Source organism: Cavia porcellus, unplaced genomic scaffold (genome assembly GCF_034190915.1).
Source record: "Cavia porcellus strain 051 isolate PalLab524CR breed Dunkin Hartley unplaced genomic scaffold, mCavPor4.1 scaffold_7, whole genome shotgun sequence".
Lineage (NCBI taxonomy): Eukaryota > Metazoa > Chordata > Mammalia > Rodentia > Caviidae > Cavia > Cavia porcellus.
The window spans coordinates 15,736,209-15,759,127 of NW_026947490.1; the positions used below are offsets into that span (position 1 = coordinate 15,736,209).

A 22,919-nucleotide genomic window follows, 5' to 3' on the forward strand; every position below is an offset into this window, starting at 1 on the left:
CTTCATTTACCACTCTCAGGTCTATTCTTTTCCAAAAGAGGAACCCAGAGATCATCTTCTACAAACATCAAAGCCATGGCTAAGGTGAGATACTGTTTCCTTTTGCTGAAATAGAATCCTTTTTACTTCTAATACATGTACACATTTGCTTATCCTCATTATGAGATTCTTTGCTTAAAAAAAAAAAATTCAGCTGGGTAGGTCCTAGCACTCTGGAAGACTGAGGCAAAAGGATTCTAAGCTTGAGTCTGGCCTGGACAACTTAACTTATTAAGACCCTCTCTCTAATATGTGGGATGGAGGGGGGGGGTGCTGATGGTATAGATCAGTGTGAAGGCCCTGTGTTCAATTCCCAGTACCAAAACAAACAGAAAAACCAAATCCTTTCAGTTTAGTTCAATGCAATGTAAAAGTACTCTTACTCCTACTGTAAGGAAAGAAACTCTAATAAGCTAACTCAAAAATGTCTCTGTTGTTGAAAATACTGTAGAAAAGAGAAATTGTTAGATAACTGTCAACTAAGTACAATTTTCTTTAAAGAAATTTTAATCAGAATTTTGAAGTGCATTTTTGCTGGTCCGTTTTAACGAATACTTCTGTAAAACTGTGACACACTTAATATAAAAATGTTCTAACCCAAAGCTGGGAATGGTGATGTGTCTATAGTCCCAGCAACTTGGGAGGCAAACTCAAGGAAGATCTCTTGAGCCTCTGAGTTGCAGATGGTTTTGGCAACATAGGGAGATCCCATTTCTTTAACGTAAAACAAAAATTTAACAAAGGTCTGATCAAGACTAGGTTTGGGGGGCTGGGGATTTAGCTCAGCGGCATAAATGCCTGCCTTGCAAGCAGGCAGTCATGAGTTCGATCCCTGGTACCGATAAAAAAAGGAAAAAGACAAAAAAAAAAAAAAAAAAGAAAGATGAGGTTTGGAACTTTTTGAACACTGGTTGTCAGTATCAGCTTTCAGGAACATGAGCTCCATCTCAACAACTCAGTGCCTGTATCCCTTTTCTCATTCTTTTAATCAAAGTTTACACATTCATGTACCAAGTCCTTGAGCATCTCATATCTCACACTTTTGCTAAAATTCTGATAAGTCAGAAGTATGTTTCCCACATTGTAATGGATCTCATTTGTTTGAACAGTGATTTGGTGAAATGAGTAATTGGGGTAACTCATAGGGAAAAGTCTACAACGTGACAAAACTGGGTTTTCCAGTAGAAAAATATGTGTGATGATTTTATTCAGTTTCAGTCTTAGTACATGGCAAGATCTCCTAGTTTATGAAGCTTTTCTTAACATTTATATTTATTTATTTAGTTAGTTTTTTTTGAGGCAGGCTCTAATTATATACTTCAGGATGGTTTTGAACTCACTGTGTAGCCCAAGCTAGCTTTGAACTGACACAAGTCCTTCTGCCTCAGCCTCCCGAGTTGCTGGAATTACAAGCATGAGCCACCATGAGTGGCTCATGAAGCGTTTTAGTTTTGAGAGTATGGCTACTGAGTGCTTCTCACTCTAATACTCCAGGAGGCATCCACAAAAAATGGATATCAAAAATCCTTCATCATGTTCTTATAGCTCAGGAACAAAACAAATTTATAGTTGAGGTATGTGTGGTTACAGATAACAGTGGGCTAATGTTAGGGAATTCTTTACATCTGCTTCAGCCTAAATGTCTAAAGACAAAAATAAAGTTGTCCTTTATATCTTTATAATAGAATATTATGGCTGGGGATTTAGCTCAGTGGCATAAGTGCCTGCCTTGCAAGTGCATGGTTGTGAGTTCGATCTCTGATACAAAAAAAAAAAGAACATTATGGGATGAGAACTAAAAATGCTTATGAAAAGCATTTGTTGCAGCAAGGATTCTCATTACATAATAGTGGCATGAGACTAAATCAGAGTCATGTGCAAATTTAATTTTCTGAGATAAATGTTCAGTACTAACAAATTGAACCAAAAGCCTTCATCCTAAGTTGCATCCCCAGCTTCTTTTTAAGTTTTTAATTTTGAAACAGGATCTTGCCAAGTTGCCCACACTGGGATCAAACTTGTGATCCTCTTGCTTTAGCTTCCCAGAGTGCTGGGATTACAGTTGTATGCTGCTATGCCTGGCTGATATTAAACTTGTGTCTAGTGAGGTAAAACTATTGCAGTCTTGACTCATTACCAGTTGCACTCTTAGAAGGGCATTCCCACCCTATTTTTGTTTTTGCTTCTCAGTATTAGAAACTGAATGTAGGGCCTTCACACTGAGCTATATCCTCAGCCCTTTTTATTTTTTATTCTGAGGCAGGATCTCACTAAATTGGTAAGTCACCCAGGCTAGGCTTAAATTTGAAATCTTCCTGCCTCAGCCTTCCAGAGGACTGGAATTAGAGGTGTGTATCACCATGCCTGACTCTGCCATTAGATTGCCTTAGCTGCTGTTTTTGATGAATCTGGGAAACTCCTTATTTCCTGCTTTACTGCAAAGTTACAAGGGACATTAAATTCCCCTGGATATTATATCTTCAATCTTTGCCAACTCTACTAGGAATTATACTACTGTTTTTGGTTTAATCAATAGTGTTAATTTGAGGGGGATTGAACTCAGGACATTATTAACTAAGTTACATCTGCAGTCCTTTTATTTTTAATTTCTGAGACAGAGTCTCACTATGTTGTCCAGCCTAGACTTCTGATACTTGTGATACCCCTACTCAGCCTACCAAAATACTGGGACATCATGCATGTACCACCATACCTAGCTAATAGTATAACATTGTTGTAATTGAAATATCATTTTCTCCCAAGTTTGTTCATGGCTGATGAGTTTATTATTTCATTCGTTTTTTTGAGATAGGGTCTTGCTTTATAGTGCAGGCTGGCCTTGAACTCACTGTGTAGCCCATGTTGGCCTCAACCATGGCAGTCTTTGTGCTTTAGTTTCCTGAGTGCTGGGATTACAGGCATGTCCTATCACAACTGGTTAGATTTTTTTTTTTTAAACCAGGGATTGAATGCGTGACTTTGCACTTGCCAGGCAGGCGCTTGTGCTGCTGAGCTAAATCCCTGGCCCTTCTAATCCCTCTTCTTTTTTAAAGTGATCAAATTTTACTCCTAAGGAAATTCATGGTAGTGATTACTGTTTAGACATTTTGGACAGTTAATGGCTTTATTCTAATACAAACAGCATTTCATTTTCCTGTTTAATTGCATTTACCTCCCCATTTACTTAGTTGTATATTTGTTTCTGAAAGCTCCAGCATCTCTGTCACATACCAATCAGTGTCTTTCTTATCTAGTCAGACACCTAGAATTCCTTTTGAACGCTGAGACTTCTCTGCCCATTCCTTTGTCTTCTTTTTCCAGTTTGATCTGGTTACTTTTTAGGCCTGTTGCACAGCTTTCTTGAGACTTTCTTTTGGTTGTTTTCAATAGATTTTCTTTCACCATTCTAAAAATTTCTAAATCCTGCATCATCTTCCTTTCTAGTTTAAGTGCTCATTTTAATGGAACACATCGTCTGGTAGTCTCCTAGGAAATTGTGCTCGAGTCTTTGTATGTCTAGGAATGTCATTTCTGGAATATCTTTTTTTTTTTTTTTTTTTTTTTTTTTTTTTGTCTTTTTGAGACAGGGTCTTGCTGTGCAGTTCAGGCTGGTCTTGCTTTGTAGTCTAGGCTGGTCTTGAATTCGCAAGGATCCTCCTGCCTCAGCCTCCCAAGTGCTGGGATTACAGGCGTGAGCCACCACGCCTGGCTTGGAATACCATTTTTCAATAGAACAGACTGATAGTTTAGTTATACAATTCTATGAGAGAAATTATTTTTTCATCAAGCTGTTGAACAATGTTCTTACATAGTTTCTTGCTTCCTTCGATTCTTGATGCCTTTTAGATGATCTACTGTCCTCTGTGGTGGGTTGTGATGTCCTGTCTTTATCTTTTATTCTGAAATTTTACTATTAGCTTTTTGGGGAAAGGGGAGGAGAAAGATCACTTGGTTTTGATAATTTATTATATGGCAAGTATCACACAAAGCATTGTATAAGTAATTAATTTAATTGAAAATCTCTTCTTAGCTGGATTTTGTCTCTTTCTTGCCTTGTTTAGATAATGGAAGTGTCCCACTAAACATGGGGAGTTTTGTCTGGAGGGATGAGAAGGACATGGAAGTATAGTGATTCTGTGGTGCTTGTTTTTTAAGTTCTCCTTTTGCATTCATATGCAAACTGTATTTCACTTCCTGTATCTTAATCTGTTTCTCTTTCCTACACAAAACTCCTCTTATTAATCAAGTGATATACATGATTTTGTTTCAGGAGTCAGTGGTGTTTAGTGATGTGTCCATAGACTTCTCTCAGGAGGAGTGGGAATGCTTGAATGATGATCAGAGAGATTTATACAGAGATGTGATGTTGGAGAATTACAGCAACCTGGTTTCAATGGGTAAGGACATCTGTCTGTAAGAATTTAGATTCTGTCCTCGGAAGGTCTATTTCCTCCATTGTGAAATGCTTACCTACCTTTCAAATACCAGTTGGAGTTCTGTGTCCCATTCCTGCATGCATATTCTGAACATTGTAGGGTTAGTAAAAGGAAACTACATTGAGTTATAGAAGATATTTCAACTCTTCTGTTAATGTTTCATTAGTCTGTTGTACCTTTCTCTGATTATTAATGTCTTTCTTTACAATGAGGAGCCTGGATTTGAGACATTTTTATTATACATTTGTCTCATTACCTTTTTTGTAAGCAGGATTTTGCATTTCTAAACCAAATGTCATCTCCTACTTGGAGCAAGGAAAGGATCCCTGGTTGGGTGACAAAGAGCCAACAAGAAGCCAGTGGTCAGGTAAGTAAGCACAGTAGGTAATAACTTAAGTTTGTCAGTGGGGAGACTGCTTTCTTCACATGCTATCTGAAAATCTCCCTTCAAAAACTTTTGACTTGTTGTGCAAGCCAACGTAAGACCTTTTCAGATGAACCTGCCCTTTCCCCTTACCTAACGCACTTAGCCTGCTTTTCTTCTCTCCTAGCTCTCTCTAATTAGCTGGTGCCCTACTCTACCTTCTCTAGTGATATTCCTTTCTATCCATATTCTCAGCTTTTCATCCTCTTTTTGTATTTAGTCTAAAAAAAAAATCATTCTCTCTTGAAAGAAATGTTTTCTATATTGTCAGAGACTTGTTTTTTTAAAGTAGTTTTTTGTTTTACTTTGTACTGATTAAGGAGTTACAAACTCACTGATTCACTCATACTTTTAATCAATATTATTATTTAAAAGAAAATTTAATCAATTTTTTTGACATTCATGAGGTATTTAGCTAGGTATTGTAGAAAAAAAAGCATAATCAGTTTTAGAATTTAGTTTGTTAGGAATGCTAGAACACGTGTGTCAAAATAACTTCTTCAGATACAGCCATACTGAGAGAAGTTAAAATAGGGAGCTTAGCAGAAAATGAGAATTGATGTAGATGATATATATATGAATGACACTTGGCAATGCATGTCATTGTTAGATACAGGATTAGAAATAAAAGATAAAAGAAAATAAAAGATAAAAGATCTATCTATGGAGATGTTATGGGTGATAGATTTGTAAAAAGGAGGAGAGCAGGACAACACATTCAGTATAAATTTGTTGAGCTCCTGTTGTATCTCCATCACTGTTTTCAACACAGAGGTTATAGTAATAAATGCACAAAGTTTTTTTTTGTTTTTTTCCTTTTTATCAGTACCGGGGATCGATCTCACGACTGCCTGCTTGCAAGGCAGGCGCTTATGCCACTGAGCTAAATCCCCAGCCCTCACAAAGTTTTTTTTTTTTGAGAGCTTATCCCCCACGATAGGGAGAGATACAAAAACACATGACTATATGGCAGGTAATAATAAGTGCTAAAAAGAAAAAATGAATTAAAGGATAGAGTATTCTGTTTTAAGGGAAACTTTCTGATCAGGTAATATTTGGGCAGAGACCTAGAGAAGTCCAAAAGTAAGTCATTATATGTGACTGGGGAGAGGAGGACTACTGCCAAACATTCAAAGTTTGTAAGGTGGATAGTGCATTGGTTTTATTTGAGCAGTAGCCTGGGAGGCCAGTGACTAGAGCAGAGTTGTACATGGGTGGAAATTAGATCAGAAGGGAGAAGTAGGGAGAAATTGGTTAGTTATTATACTGCCACCCAGGCCATTGTAAAAGTCTTTTCATTCTGAGACAAAAAGTCACTAGAAAGCTATGAGACTAGGACTCTTTTGCTCCAACTTTTTTTATTTTTTTCCAAACTTACGTTTTAAAGGGAATCAACCTCATTGCTTTATTAGGAGGTAAGGTTGGTTGAGATACAGTGATGGCTTGGAGACTATCACTTAAATGTTAATACTGGCATTAAAAGGAGGGGATGGAGCCTATGTCATTATAATCTATTCCCAAAAGGAAGATATTTCCAATAATATTTGAATATTTAATAAAATCCATTGTATTATACATTTTATTTTAAATAATTTTTGCTTGTTTCATAAATCCCTTCTATCAAGGAGAAAAACTAAAACAAAATTGCAAAACATCAATCAAGGTGCTTATAAGTGATACAGTTTGTTTTTGTTTTTTGATGATCTTGCATTTTGGGGGCAAGGTTCTTACTGTCTCATCCAGCCTGGACAAACCACTGTTGACTTTGAACTCATGATCTTCTCCCTCAGCTTTCCAAGTTTTGGAATTACAGACATGCACCACCATACCTAGCTTAATATTTTGTCTTTTATTGTGAAAATTTTCAAACATTGGTGCACACTTGCTTTCTCCTCCTAATGTTGTTGCTCAAGTATTTTCAAACAGATCCAAAAGCTCTTGTAGCACTAATGCAATAATCATGTTTAATAAAATTTATAATTATTTCTTTGTGTATTGTATTATTTTAGTGTCATTATAGTAAGTACCTATAGGAGTGGGCAGTTTATGCTTCATATTTATTCTTGTATTTTTCAGTATAATTTTAGTGGTATATCTCCGAGTGGGCAGTTTATGCTTCATATTTATTCTTGTATTTTTCAGTATAATTTTAGTGGTATATCTTAGATAAAAAATAATGATAATGTAATAATAACACACATTATGGTTGTTGTGATTTTTCTTTTTTTTTTTTTTGTACTGCGGATTGAACTCACAACCTTGTGTTTGCCGTGCAGGTGCTTGTGCTACAGAGCTATATCCTTGGCCATGATTTCTGTTATTAGAAAATTAACTGGCATCTGCAGTCTTTGTAGATGTACTGTTTATAATTTTTTTCCTGCTATTAGAAAATTAACGGGCATCTGCAGTCTTTGTAGATGTACTGTTTATAATTTTTTTCCTGCAATTTGTTTTTATATGTTTTTAAAATTTCCTTTGCAATAAAACGTAAGTTGGGAATCTAATCAACCATACTTTAAAACTCTTTATTTAAAAGATGCTTATTTCATCACTTACCTGCCTACTTGGTGATGTGTTAAGTTCTGACTTACGTTAGGTTGTACTTTAGCTCTTTTTTTCTGTTTCTTTGATCTGTGTATCCACTTGAACCTACATAAATAGATGTGTTAGCAGACAGCTGATATTTTAGTTACTTTCACTGAAAATTATCACACATACTAAAAAGAAATAACATGATTTTTTGGTATGATTTTAGTTTTTTAATTTTTTTTTTTTTTTGGTCTTTTTCGTTTTTATTGGTACCAGAGATCGAACTCACGACTGCCTGCTTGCAATGCAGGCACTTATGCCGCTGAGCTAAATCCCCAGCCCCCTAAATTTTTTTATGTCTTTGTATTGAACATTTTGCTTCAAAACTCATTAATTTTGTTGCATTTATTAATGAAGATGTAATAGTTGAACTATATATTCCAAACCATTTTTTGAGACAAGGTCTCACTAAATTGTCTAGGGTGGGCTCAAACTTTGAATTCTCCTGCCTCAGCCTCCCAAAATACTGGGATTACAGGTATACACTTAGCAGTCCTCGTTGCTTTGTTTTATCACTACTATGTCTGTTTTCATCTTACTGAAATACGACTTTTTTTTTTCTGTCTTATGTTTTAACAAAGAATGATTAGATTGAATACCTTACTTTTATTATAAGAAAGTTGCAAAGGGTTATTGCCATATGATTTAGTATGATTTCAAACAGTCTTCCTTACCGAATTTAGAGGCAGGCACTTACGCTGCTGGGCTAAATTCCTGGCCCCCCCCCAAATAATATTTAGTATTTATTGTACATTTAGATACTTGACAACAGCTTTCCTATGTGATCTCATAGTTTTTTTTAATCTACTTTTTTAGAAATTGTTTAATTTTCCCATGTTAAATGTACTTTATTCCTTCTAAATAATAAAATGATTAGTGTTTGCTTTCATGTTTTCTTTCAGTCTTAGAATCAAGGTGTGAAACCAAGAAATTATTTGTGAAGAAGGAAATTGATGAAATAAAGTCAACCCAGTGGGAGATAATGGGAAGACTTACAAGACATGACCTGCAATGCTCTGGTTTCAGAGGTGATTGGGAATGTCATGACCAGTGTGAGAAACAGCATGACTCTCAGGAGAGACTGTTGAGTGAACTGATAATCACTCATGAAGATGTACCTAGTTTCAGTCAGCATCCATCCCTGACATTACAACAGATTATTAATAATAAAGAGAAATTTTGTGCAACTAATGAATATAAGAAAAACTTTAGACATGGCTCACAATTTACTAATCAAATCATACACACTTTTGAGAAACCTTATGATTGTAAAGAATGTGGAAAGGCCTTTAGACATCCCTCAAGGCTTGCACATCACCAGAAGATTCACACTGGCAAGAAACCTTTTGAATGTAAGGAATGTGGAAAAACATTTATTTGTGGCTCAGACCTTACTCGTCATCACAGAATTCATACTGGTGAGAAACCTTATGAATGTAAAGAATGTGGAAAGGCCTTTAGTAGTGGTTCAAACTTCACTCGACATCAGAGAATTCACACTGGTGAGAAACCTTATGAATGTAAAGAATGTGGGAAGGCCTTTAGTAGTGGTTCAAATTTTACTCAACATCAAAGAATTCATACTGGAGAGAAACCCTATGAATGTAAGGAATGTGGTAATGCTTTTAGTCAGAGTTCACAGCTTATTAAACATCAGAGAATCCATACAGGTGAGAAACCCTATGAATGTAAGGAATGTGACAAGGCTTTTCGTTCTGGTTCTGACCTTACTAGACATCAGAGAATTCATACTGGTGAAAAACCATATGAATGTAAGATATGTGGAAAAGCTTATTCTCAAAGTTCACAACTTATCAGTCATCATAGAATTCATGCTGGTGAGAAGCCTTATGAATACAGAGAATGTGGAAAGAACTTTAATTATGAATCACAACTTATTCAACATCATAATTTGTACTGGTGATAATTCAATATGTACAAAATACATGAGAAAGCTTTTAACTATTGCTGAAACCATTCAGTATCAGAGAATTTATCTTGTTAATAATCTTAGATATAAGGCTACATTTTATTTGTTGGCTATAGTTTATTCAGTTGAAAAAAATTGTGTTGGTGAAATACTCTAAGTTGAATATGTTTTGGAAGCCTTTTAATGAAAACATATTGATCTTAGGTTGTTCACTATAGCAAACACTGAAAAAACCCATACTTTTGCCCTTTCTGTTTTTGTTTTGTTTTGTTTTTTTGTTTTTGTGGTAGTGGGGATTGAACTGATGGCCTTCACATTAAGCTATATCCCCAGCCCTTTATTTTTTATTTTGAAATAGGGTCTGAGTTGTTCAGGCTAAGCTCAAACTTGTGATCATTTTGCCTCAGCCTCCCAGACTACTGGGATGACAGGCATGTATCACCAAACTTGGCTCTTTCTGATCTTAAAATATCAGAGAATCCATGCAGAAATGTAATCTTGTAATTTTCATTCTTTTTTTCCTCTAATTTTTTCTATAATTATTACTGTAATATTTTAAACCATCTTAAATTTGTATGACTATAAAATGTACCTCTTCACAGTTTATAAAATACCTTTCCGTTATCTTTAATAATAGAAAACTGACCTTTTTTTTTTTTTTTGGTGCTGGGGCCCTTGCATAGAGCTGTATCCCCATTCCTTAATTTTTAAAGGCTAGGTCATTAAGTTGTCCTGGTTGTGCTCAAACTTGGGATCCTCCTGCCTCAGCTTCTGGAATGCTTGGATTGCAGGCATGTGCCACCATGTCCAGCTTGTGTGTACGGGTGTGTGTATGTATTTTAGAGCTAGGTTCCCACTATGTATATTTCAGGTTGGCCTCAGACTTGCTATGTAGTCTAGGCTGGGCTCAAAATTTGTGACCCTTTTGCCTCTGCTTCCTCAGACCTGTGATTACTGGCTACCTTTTTTATGTTTGAAGATGGCTGTGTTGTTCTTTACAAAATTAAGGCTTTCTTCTTAAAAATCTTCATAAGATTTTTTTTTTGGTATCAGGATGTGCTCATGACTGGGCGCTTGCAAGGCAGGCGCTTATGCTACTGAGCTAAATCCCTAGCCCAAATCTTCATAAACTATTGTTGCCAGTAAATAGGATTCTTTAATATTTTCATGATGTTTTGTTGTGATACTCTAGTATCATTTTGTTTTATTTTTGAGACAAGGTTTTACTGTTTAGTCTAGGTTGTATATGTTCCTCCTGTCTTGGCTTCCATAGTACTGGATTTCAGGTGTGCACTACCACCAGCTAATATGATTTTATTAACTTTCTATTGGTGGATAGTGTAGTTTCTTTCAGATATTTTGCCATGATACATGCAAAAATGCATGTCCCTGGTAGGCTTTCTCCCTAGGGATATCTTTGTATTATGTCTTATTTTGAGAAATAAGGCATGAATATTACAAATGAGATAAATGTACTCTTTGTCTTCCATCTTGTACTCATTTTCTTTTCTGAAGAATAGTCTTTGTCACTTCATTACCCTTCCTGGTGGTTTTTCTGTTTGAGACACGGGATTTTGCTGTGTTTCCCAGATCAGTCTTTACCTTGTGAGCTCAAGTGATTCTTCTGCTTGGTCCTGCCAAGTAATTTCGGCTACAATATGTGCCATCATGCCCAGCGTATGTTTTTATAGATATATGTCAGTAGAAGTTATACAATGGGGATGATTATAATACCTACCTCATGTTTTAAGAGAAGTAAAAAGATGTATAAGGTGCTTAGAATTGTGCCTGCCATATAATAAATACATATCACTGTGCTATTGTTTTCATATTTATTGTTGCCATCAGTATTATATTTGTCAGGAGGTTTTAACTTTCTGCAGAACCAATTCAGCATCAGGCAGGGTAGTTTTTGTTTTGTTTTTTGAGGCAGGGTCTTACTATATAGTGCAGGCTGGTCTTGCATGTGCTTATGTAGCCTAGGGTGGCCTCAAACTCATGGCGATTCTCCAGCATCAGCCTTCCAAGAGTTGGGATTACAGGCATGTGCCACCACACTCAGGGTATTTTTAATTTAAAGACCCTTTGAGGGTAATGAATTTTAAAAATCTTCCATTATCACTTACTTCTTGAGAATAGGAAATAATCCTGGTGGTGTTGGGGAAAGTAATGTGAATAATGGATAGGAAGGACCTTATTCAGGTTGACTTCCTTTTTGCTGCATTATAGTATATTCTGTGTAAAAATAAAGGCATATAGACAATACACTGGTGCTGTTTATGAAACTAAAGTAAATAGTGTTATGTTTAAAAATTGACATCTATAGAAAAAAAACTAGTTATAGATTTAAAAGGCTTTCCAAATACAGTGCTTTCTGATACATTTGAAAACCTAAACCAAATTATTCTTAGGAAAATACAAATCACTAACATTGACTCAGAGAATTAGAAACATAGAGAACAAAAAATTATTTTGAGATCAATTAAATGTTCTGAGTAATACAACAAATCCAACTTTTTAAGAAAAAATGTATCAAGTGTTCAGAGAATTCCTTCAGTTATATAGTGGTCATTATATTCTAACATGACATTGATCAGAAATGGATTAGGAGATACCTCCAAAAAAAGCTACCTTTTAGTGTCAGTTATGAATATAATGCACATGCTCTAAGGAAATTAGCTAACTATCTACTGAAAGAGTGATAGAAATGTATTTAGTTGGGACAGTACCTACCTAAACAGCATGCCCAGGGCCCCGTTGCAGCTAACTGATGCTATGAGAAAATCCATGCCTAGTTTTATATGCTGTTGTAACTTGAGAATCCAGAAATTTCTCTTTTCCTTGGTACTAGAGATTGAACCCAGGGCCTCTGCACTGAGCTACAATGCCCAGCCCTTTTTGAATTTTCATACAGGGTCTTATTAAGTTGCTAAGCTGCCCAGGTTAGGCTCAAGTTTGCAGTCCTCCTGCCTCAGCCTCTCAGAGTGCAGGAATTAGTAGATATGTGCCACCACATGCACCATTTTTTAAAGAATTCTACTTTTTAATGTATTTGATAACTTCTGATTAATTGGCTGTTCACAGTTTTAAAAACAATACTACAGGGCAAAGAAGAGTAATTTCTGCAAATCACAGGTGGCTATCTTTGGGTTAGTTTTTATTCTAAACACTAACAAAGAGCATACCCATGTCTCACAAGAGAATTTTTTTTCTTTTGTTTTGGGATGAAAAATTTTTTTTTTCTTTTTGAGGCAGGGTCTTGCTATGCAGTTTAGGCTGGCCTTGAGCTCACTTTGTAGCCTAGACTGGTCTTGAACTCGAAATGATCCCCCTGCCTCAGCCTCCCCTGGGATTACAGGCATAAGCCACCATGCCCAGCTCTTGGGCTGAATTTTTAAGATGGCAAATTCCTTGCCCCTAAGGAGATTTTGGTGGTGATGGGAAGGAATAATTTTCCTATAATTTATTAGATGTGAATGTTTCCATTTTAAAAAATTTTCTAGAGATAAAACAGCTAAATTCCCAAAATGCAGAGTGTTTTAAAAGAAAGGACTTGGTCTGATTCAAATATTTTTTCTTATATGCATTTTGTTTTTGATTTTTTAAGACACATCCTCCCTGTGTAGTTCAGGCTGGCCGTGAACTCACTAGGTAACCCAGGCTGGTCCTAAATTTGTGTTGATCCTCCTGCTTCAGCCTCCCACGTGCTGGGACTACAGGCATGCACCACCATGCTGGGCCAACATGCATTTTTATTCTAAACATCACATCAAAAAAGGACAGTTTCTTGAACAGATACACATATACAACTAAAAATGAAAATGTTTAGAGTTAGCCTATAAAGAAATAAAGCCCGATCCCAATTTTGCAGTAGAAACAAATATAGCACTGGAATTATATATCGTGTTCTAGACCAAAGGTCAATAAACTTTGTCCATAAAGGAGACAGTAAATATTTTAGCTTTTCCAAATCATACTATTTTTGTACCAAAACTTAGTTCTGCCATTGTAGTTTGGGTGTTTATTAAAAGTTTCCTAAGAAATCTTGAAGTTAAAACACACACAAAAACACAACTTGCCTTTTTGGGGGTTTAAATTAATGTTTTGAAAAAAATAATGTTTTGGGTTTTTTTTTTGTTTTGGTGCTGGAGATTGAACTCACGATCTCACGTTTGCCAAGCAGGCACTATGCTCTGAGCTAAACTCCTGGACCCTAAGTTAGTATTTTGAGGTGGATCTTTATTATACCACACTTTTTATGCTCAGGAAGTAGCACCTACATTGCACAGATACCATTCTATAGAAAGATAATGCATGTATCCAGTTACAGGTTCTTTTTTCATGTTCTACCCCCACTCCCTTTTTTCTCAAAGCCTTTTTATTTGTTTGTTTTGGTTTTTCTGAGACAGCATCTCACTATGTAGTTCAGGCTGGCCTTGAACTTGGCGGTGACCCTCCTGCCTCAGCCTTTGAGTGGGGAATAAAGGGCATGTGCCACCATGCCCAGCAAGGCTGTTTTTCTAAACAATAAATTACTTGTTTTTTTTTTTTACAAGTATAAAGAGATAAGTATTTTAAAATAAATTTGTGAAAATAGCAAAATACCTGTAAATAGCAGTACTATAGGGATAATTCTGTCTGTTTCACAATATCAAAAGCAAAACTCTCCCAAATGAAAGCAAACTGCCAAATGAAAATTTTTTTTGTACTTACTGATACAGTGCATTTGTACACAAACCAATGAAACATTTTAAATTTAAAAAATCAGTCTTGAGTAAAACACCATGCCTGAATGACCAGAACCCATGGACACCCACTCTCGAGACACACTGCAACCTGAAGTGGGGCTTATCACAAATCCATTTTCCTTTTCAGGAGATTTCCAACAATACCCTACTGATGGTGAGGAATTTTCACCAGGCATTGGGAAACTAGAGGAGTTACCAAATAATGTCAAATCATTTCTTGACGATAAGCACAGACCCTTGTTCCACCCTGTTTACTGGTTCCTTGCTGTTTATGTGTTGGCTTTTTCCTGGACTCTGAAAATCTAAGGGATGTTGGAATCCCAGAAAAGTCATCATTCACAACAGCTCAGCAAAAACCTGATAGAACCACTGTGACATACGTCATGCCAACCTTGGGAAGGCTGGCTTAGAAAGCACTAATGTTTCATCTACTTTGTGGCATTGCTGTGACCTACTTACTGGTATTTGCTTCAGCTCAAGTGAGAAGGTAAGTTCAAATAGTGCATCAGTCAGATGGTGGTTTGCTGCCACAATGGGCAGCCTTAAATGAGAATCCCATAATGCTACAGCAGTTGTTTTAGTGTCATACTCAGCCAATAAAGCAACTGATTGGTTTTTGCAACAATCATGGGTTGGATCAATGATGTTTGAGTTTAAAAAGACAGATTTTCAATCACCTTGGAAGAAATTCATGGACCAAGTAAGGCTGTGGCATCATACACCCAAATGACAACCTACACGATGACAAAACAATATCTTGAGCAATGTATGAATGGGACCCTGACAATTCTGGCTGTACAAAGAGAGGTTCTAAGATTCAAGGCAGTAGAGCAGAATGGTTTGAATTTACAGGAGTGCTATGCCATCCTGTCACTCTAGAGTTGGCTCCCAGAGTCTTTCTAAATTTAGCATCAGCAGGACGATATTGGAGCAGAAAAGAAAGTGCCACAATATCTGGATACAGGATCCCATCATCATGCTCGGAGTCACAGTTAATGAGCCACTTTTAGCTCAAGCTAGAAGAAGAGAAAGTGCCATGGAGCAGGTGGGGACATGTCCCCAGAAGCAGTAAGAGATCTGGTCATAAATGGTGTAACAGGATACATGAACTAATACTAATGGTTAAAAAAAAAAATCTGTCTTTGCCCCTGTCCATTCTTAATTTCTCTATTCATGTGTTTCTTTCAGAATAAAGTTTAAAGCTTGTATATCCCATGTATTTATTCATGTCAAACATTAACATGCAAATAAGTATATCTGTGTCATGTAAGTATATTTATATCAAACAAATTTGCTTTTTTACATTCAACTGCAGATTTTTTAAATTTCCCTTCAGATCTATAGATAAAATTCAGTGTTCGTGACTACACTATGCTTATCCCTAAGACTTCGCACTTGCTAGGCAGGAGCTTGAGCTGCTGAGCTAAACCTCAAACCTAGCCCAAAACCTATTTAAACATCTCCTTAATTGTGACAGTTTTCAAATTATCTCCTACTTCCCATTTAAAACTATTCACTGAATGTGGGGGCACCCACCATATAATCCCAGCTATTCAAAAGGCTGAGGCAAAAGGATCAAAAGTTTGACATAAATCTGGGCAATTACTGAAACTATCTAAAAATTTAAAAGGCTAGGAATATAGCTCAGTAGATAAAGTTACAGGGTGAACTCAGGAGTAAAGCTATCATGGGGTCAATCTCCAGCACTCCAAAAAACAAAAAACAAAAAAAAAAAACCCTGATTCTTCAGGTGGTGATATGGCTCACTGGTAGAGCACTGATCTACCATGCTTGAGGCCCCAGGTTCAATCCTCAGCACCAGAGGGTGGGGGAATGGCTATAAACATTCTTATATTCTTGTCTATTTTTTAAGTTTCCCAGGCTTTTTCTAGCGTTTTCTGTGTTTTCTTGGGGGGGAAGATTTTGCTTACAGAATATTTCAGAGCATAAGAGAATGAAGAAACTATAGTTTTCTGTATGGGTATATTCAGATACATGGACATTCTAATCCTTTGGGAATTGAGTGTTTCACATGGTATGATAAAGGAAGTCAGCTTTGTTTGCAGCCAGAAATAAATATGAGTATGCTAAAGCTAACTATCTTCTGTTGATTTAAAATTTGATGTTCTCTATTAAATGCTCATATAGTCACATGTACTCATATCTTTGTCTTTTGTGTTCCAGCAACGTTTGAATTTCATTTTTCAGTAACTTTTATTACTTGGAAATACAAGATATGCATATTATTAATATAGTTTGTTATTTTCAAATAAAGACAATCTTCTGAACCAAATCTTTTTAACCCTAAGGAAGAGGGCAGACTGGCTCACTAGAATCTATGGCAGAAGCAAATCAAATATTACAAGGCATAAATTTCTTTTAAAATCTTGTTCTAAAAGTTATGCTAATTTTCATTCTATAAGCCTGTGCTTAAATACAAAATGCATACTTTTTTTTAAAGTCATTTTTTTCTCATGAAACCAGTGAAGCTGAAGCTGCTGGCAGATGCAATATTTCTGTCAGAGCTGAAGAGAGTGAACATTTGGTTATTTGAAAACTAACCTAACAATAAAATATGCAGGTGGAAGTGGTGGTGCTATCCCTGTAATTCCAATACTCCAGGAACAGGTAGGAGGATTGCAAGTTCAGGCCCAGCCTAGGCAATCTGAGACCCTGTCTCAGTGCAAAGGCCCTGCGTTCATTTCCCAGTACTAAGGAAAATAAAACCAAAATGCACACAGGATCAGGCACGTCGTTTCTCACAGAGTAACTCACACAGCCTCAGCAAAACAAACCCATCCTGATTTCAGACACTTTGAGCCATGATTCATATAAATACTCATGGTAAAGTTACAAACATTTGCACTAACATTCAATACTATTTCCTCGCAGACCCTCACATCCCACAATAGTACAGACCCCGACACACAACTCACTGTAGGAAAAAAAAACTCCCTCACAAATCTAATTCCAGTCGCCTCAGAAGCACTAAATCACCTTCAGACCTAAAGACAAACATACGGCGCTGTCCTTGCTTGCAACGTGGAGCCCTGCCTCCCTTTCCCCCTCCCGATTGGTTGCAAACAGTCATTCTTATCCATCCCGCTTTAATTGACGCGCAGCTATCCTTCCGCTCCCCTACCCCAGCGGTGACAAAGGACCAAAGCCTCTTGCCGACTGCGGACTCTCAAGCCTTCGGGTTCAGCCAGCTGGCAGCCAAGACGCAGCCTTGCTCACCCGGACTTCTGCGCCTGCGCACTCAGCGCGCCTAGGTCCCTCCCAACATCCCTAGCGTGCGGGCCAGTAAGTGTCTCGCTCTGTGTACTGTCTGTCAGTAGAAATAGTGCGCTGGTCTCCGTTAGCCGTTTACTAGAGACGTTCAGGCGTTCCCAGGGAGTAGTCTTGGCTAAGCGCATTGGTACTGACCGCCCTAGCAAAGGCGTCACGGCGCGCGAGGTAAGGACAGGAGAGAAGGGGCCACGAGGAGCACCGGGAATCCGGCTCCGGGAGCGCGGAGCGTGTGAGGAGGACGGCGTTGTTGTGGTGTGTGTGTGTGTGTGTGTGTGTGTGTGTGTGTGTGTGTGTGGGCGTGGCAGGGCCTGGGTGTGGCATCGGGAGCCAGTGTGTGTGAGGCGGGGACTGGTACGCGATGGCGTCTGTATGACTTAATTGGGTACAAAGCGTCCTGTGAGAACCAAGTGTCCGGGGCTGTGGCGCGTGCATCTCGGAGCCTAGCATCTTCGGGCCGCGTCGCCACACCGGGCCCGGGACAGAGAAATGGGCTCTAGTCAGCATCGGAGTGCCATGATGAAGAATCCATACAAAAAAAGCTCAGGCCCGCTCTTAGGCTGAGAAGGCCAGAACTGAGTCGGATAGAGTAGCAGCTTCCTGTAGTCAATTCCAGCGCTTTGAAAGGCCGAAGCAAGCGGAAGGATAAAAAGTTAGAGACCAGCCCGGGTAATTTCGCGAGACCCTGTCTCAAAATAAAAAAATAGAAAAACAGTGGGGATGTAGGTTCAGTAGTCCCTGGTTTCAATCCGTACTACCGAGTCGGGCTGGGGAAACAGAAAATATCAGAACTTGGGGCGTCCCTCAAGCTGCCTGGCGGCAAGACGCCCTCCACACGGCCCAGGGCGTGTACCTCTATGCAGTCACAGCTCAGGGATTTCCAGCTGCTGGTTGCAGAACTAGAGCTCTCTCCAAGAAGCTATTGTATACTCGTTCCAGCTCGGACATAGATGATCTTGGTTTTTCTTTGACAGTGAAAAGGGTCAGCACTATTCTCTTTACTCTGGATTTGTGTGAGTAGTGGTTGTGAGTAGGGCAGTTGTGGTCCTGGCGTTGTGCCCCCAATTTAACCAGGCTGGGTTGGGCGCCTAGAGTAAACCAGACATGCCGAATCCTCTCTCTCCCCACGCGAGCCAATCATCCCAGCAACCCATATATTTAGGTTTAATTGCAGTGTTCACACTTTGCAATAAATAAGTTTTGGGTTGTAGTTTGGACACTGTCTCTAAAAGGTTCACCATCACTGACGTAATTATTGAAATTTCCTTCCTTCTCAATTCTGCCGAATGTTTTTCTCCCCCGGTTCTGGGGATTGAACCCAGGGCCTTCATACCTGGGCTTCATTTGCAGCAGCCCCTCCCCCCGTCTGTGTGTGATCAAAAGGAAAAGTCTTTTAAATTCAAGATACTTTGGTAGTTCTGAGCCCTGTCTCTTCACCTAGTGTTATTTTCCTTTCCCAGCTCTGGCCTCTGCAAAGTCTGCTTCTGGCAAACAAACCCCGAGGAGGACTGACCCGTTCTTGGATTTCTAAATTATGGCCTGTGTAAGTTACTGTTTATTTGCTTCTGGAAATATTATCATGTTAAGATCCTAGAAATATTCCTTTATCTTGAAATTTCTTACCTATCAGAGCTTTCTCCCAGGACCTTCTTCCAGTTCTTCCAAATCTAGGAAGGGATAAAGCTAAGTAACACATTGCCTATCTTTTTTTTTTTTTTTTGGTACCGGGGATCAAACTCATGACCACGTGATTGCAAGGCTTATGCTGCTGAGCTAAATCCCCAGCCTGTCCATCTATTTGTTGAACAAATTATTCAGCATCTCCTGTATGTGCTGAGTCTTCTGCCAAAAGCTACAATGAAATAGAAGTGAAATCACTTGAGATATTTGACCATTCTTTTTGAGTTAAAAAAAAAAAAAGGATGGGTCCATTTAATTACTCATAGGAAAACTGAACTTTTTTACACTTGAATGTATGTATGTATGTATGTATTTATTTATTTGGTATCAGGAATCAAACTCACGACCTAGCGCTTGCCAGGCCGGCACTCATGCCACTGAGCTAAATCCCTGGCCCTATACTTGAATTTTACAGGTATATAAGATTTGCTGTTGATTGGTCCAAGACTCTTAACTAAAGAGTGTGTTTCGTGAAACTTTTAGTATTGAGTTGGGATGCAGCTGGGTCTTGCAAAGAGAGATTCTCTAAGATTTGCATATCGGTAACAAGGTTCCGTTTATAGCTAAACAGGATGTACTGGTTTACAATATATTTCTGATTCTGAATCATGGTACATTGGTACATTCGACTTTAGAAACAAAAAATGCATCTATTTACAGGTAAAAATGATAGCAGTTGAGAAAATAATCCAGATATGTCAGTAATCATTTGGATTCATTCTTTTTTTTTTTTTTTTTTTTTTTTGGTACTGGGGATCAAACTTGCGACCTTGCACTTGCCAAGTAGGCGCTTGTGCCATCATATAGATTCAGAATTGAGGACCACCTTAAGGTTATGGTCAACCAAAATATCTACAGAAAAATGGTTAAGCCTCATTGTATGTACTAGTAGAATCAATTAAAAAATTCATTAGAAAAATCTGTCATGAATGTGGTGGAGCACACTTGTAATCCCAGATACTTGGCTAATTGAGCCAGAAGGAATGCAAATTTGAGGCTAGTCTGGATAATTTAGCAAGATTCTACCTCAAAAAAAAAAAAAAAAAGGCCAGGGATTTAGCTCAGTGGCTCAAGCACTTTCCTGGTAAGCACAAGGTCATGAGTTTGATTTCCAGTACAAAAAAAAAAAGTGGTGGGAGGCTGGGGATGTAGCTCACACTCTCTGGGTTCATTCCCCAGTATTAAAAAATCTGAAAAGAAAAAGTACGTATGATCTGCTTCTACAATAAATTGGGAAGGAATTCTTTAAATGTGTTCAGATCCTTTTTTTTTTACCTCCCCCACCCCCCCACTGGGGATCGAACTCAGATCACTTGCTTACAAGGCAGGTGCTTACACCACTGAGCTAAATCCCCAGCCCCCAGATCCTTTTCTAAGACAGAGTTAGGGGGGATGCTTTTTGAAAATAGCTCCTCTTAGGACCAGGTATTATGGCGCATGACTGTAATTCCAGGACTTGAGAGGTTGAGGCAGGAGAATCGTTGCAAGTTCTTGGGCTTCATAGTGAGTTCAGTGCCCGCCTGAATTACATAAAGAGACCTTATCTCAAAAAAAAAAAAAAAAAAAAAAAAAAAAGATCTGTTCTTAGCCAGATGTTGTGCCGCCACACACTTGTAATTCCAGCACTTGGAAGGCTGAAGCAGGAGAATCACTTGCAGTTTGAGGTCAGCCTGGGATACATAATGAGTTCAAGGCCAGCTCAGACTACCTAGTGAGACTGTCTGTCAAAAACAAAACAATAAATTTTGAATGTGGTGTTGCATGCCTGTAATCCCAGCATTTTGGTGGGCTAAGGTGGGAGGGTCACAACTTCAAGCTCAGTCTGGGCAATTCAGCAAATTAGCAATACCCTGTCTCAAAAATAAAAAATTAAAAAAGGGTTGGGGATGGATGTTGCTCAGTGTGAGGGCCTTGGGTTCAGTCCCCAGCACCACAAAATAAATAAAATAAAAATCTGTTCTTCAAGAAGACAGAAGTAGAATTTACATTTCTTGATAATTTGTGAGGTAAACGTATAGCATGAAGAAGTTTTAACACTATTTCATTTAATAGTAAAATGATTATTTTTTTTCTTTCCCACACATATTTGGGTTACTGAGGTATGCTAGGATGTATAGATGCCTGTGTCTGTAACAGCAGGATCCTTGAATCTTTCAGGTACACTCATTTTTTGGGGGGGAAGTACTGGGGATCCAACTCACGACCTCACACTTGCGCTTATGCAGGTGCTTATGCCACTGAGCTAAATCCCCAGCCCCACACTCATTTTCTAACTAGCTATGTTACACCGTTGTAACTCAAGCATGTTTGCTTGCTATAATCTATTTCTTGCAATACTTCCTCCATATTTTCTCATTCATATTTAAAAAAATTTATTTCACTTGTAATATATGGTTTGTTGTTTCAGGGATCAGTGATGTTCAGTGATGTATCCATAGTCTTTTCTCAAGAAGAGTGGGAATATCTAGATTTGGAACAGAAGGACTTATATAAAGATGTGATGATGGAGAACTATAGCAACTTGGTCTCACTAGGTAAGGTTCTGTGCCTTTAGTATTTAGTGTGTATTCTTTGTAATAATAGCTTTCTTCTCTGAAAAGTTTTTTTTTTTTCAGGAAAGTATCTGAATTTTTGCTCCCTGTTCCTAAGGGAATAGTTTGAACTTTATTTCTTTGGAAGAGAGCATTTTCATTGAATATATTCATCTTCTGCATCCTTAATTAACTGATGAAGCGGTTAGATTTGAAATATAGGTGATTTATGACCTTATCAGTATCAAAGAAAACAAAGATTACTTTGTTTTTGAACTCAAGAGTTGCTTTGGATGTTTTATTACTTGTTGTATACCTGTAAGGAAAATAGCTAAACTCTTTCTTGGTTTTTCTCTATCAAAAGGCCACGTGTGCTTGAGATGTGGCTCAGTGGGTAATGTACTTTGTAGCATGTAATAGACCCTAAGATCAATCCCCAGCACCACAAAAAAATAAAAATTTTTAAAAAAAATTTTAAAAAGAACATAGGTACTTGATATACTGGTAAGTTGCATTACCAAGATTTATTTACAATTTAAGATAATTCATTACTTTGCTTAAAAAACAAATATATTTAGTTTTTGGTTTTTTTCCCCCCTCTGTGATACCAGGGATTGAACTCATGACCTCACGCTTAGCAGGCAGGCACTTACACCACTGAGCTAAATTCCCAGTCCTTAGTTTTATTTAATTATTGAAAATTAAAAGTTCAGGGCTGGGGATTTAGCTCAGTGGCATAAGCGCCTGCCTTGGAAGCAGGCAGTCGTGAGTTCGATCCCTGGTACCGATAAAAAGGAAAAAAGACAAAAAAAAAAAAAAAAAAGTTCAAGAATTTTTCTTTTTTTTCAGAGTCTCACTATGTGGAAATCAGGCTGGCTTTAAACTCATTATGCAGAGCAGGCTGGCCTTACACTTACAGTGATCCCACTACCTTACTGGAATTACAGGCATGCATCACCATACCTGTCAAACTTTGCTTTTAGTAGTGCATTAATAGCCTAAGAAATTAGAGTAGGGCTGGGACGTAGGTCAGTGGCCCAGTGCCAGCTTGGCAAGCACAAGACCCTGAGTTTGATTTCTAGTACCAAAAAAAGAAAAAAAATAATAATAAATATTTTTAGGGAAGCTTCTTGTTTTTCTTTCAGCAAAATAACAACTAAGAGCTAATAAAATATATCTACTACTCTCAGACAGTGTTAGGTAGAGAGACACATTAATGCAGTCTGTATAAATGGCACTTTTGCAAGGGGGTAT

General features: G+C 37.8%; 1 protein-coding gene and 1 pseudogene across 7 annotated transcripts in view; both read left to right on the forward strand.

Annotated features, from left to right (window-relative positions):
• LOC100728877 (zinc finger protein 82 homolog) overlaps positions 1-22,919 on the forward strand; it is a 97,831-nt gene that overhangs the window by 55,098 nt on the left and 19,814 nt on the right. For 3 of the 7 annotated variants that reach the window (XM_063252148.1, XM_063252151.1, XM_063252152.1), the window contains exons 1-3: positions 17,476-17,622; positions 18,915-18,997; positions 21,542-21,668. In XM_063252148.1, the coding sequence (XP_063108218.1) occupies positions 18,989-18,997; positions 21,542-21,668 (136 nt within the window). In that variant the 5' untranslated portion in view covers positions 17,476-17,622; positions 18,915-18,988. The other 4 variants (XM_063252153.1, XM_063252160.1, XM_063252150.1 and 1 more) reach the window with 4 other exon arrangements.
• On the forward strand, positions 11,087-16,317 carry LOC134476778 (endogenous Bornavirus-like nucleoprotein 1; annotated as a pseudogene).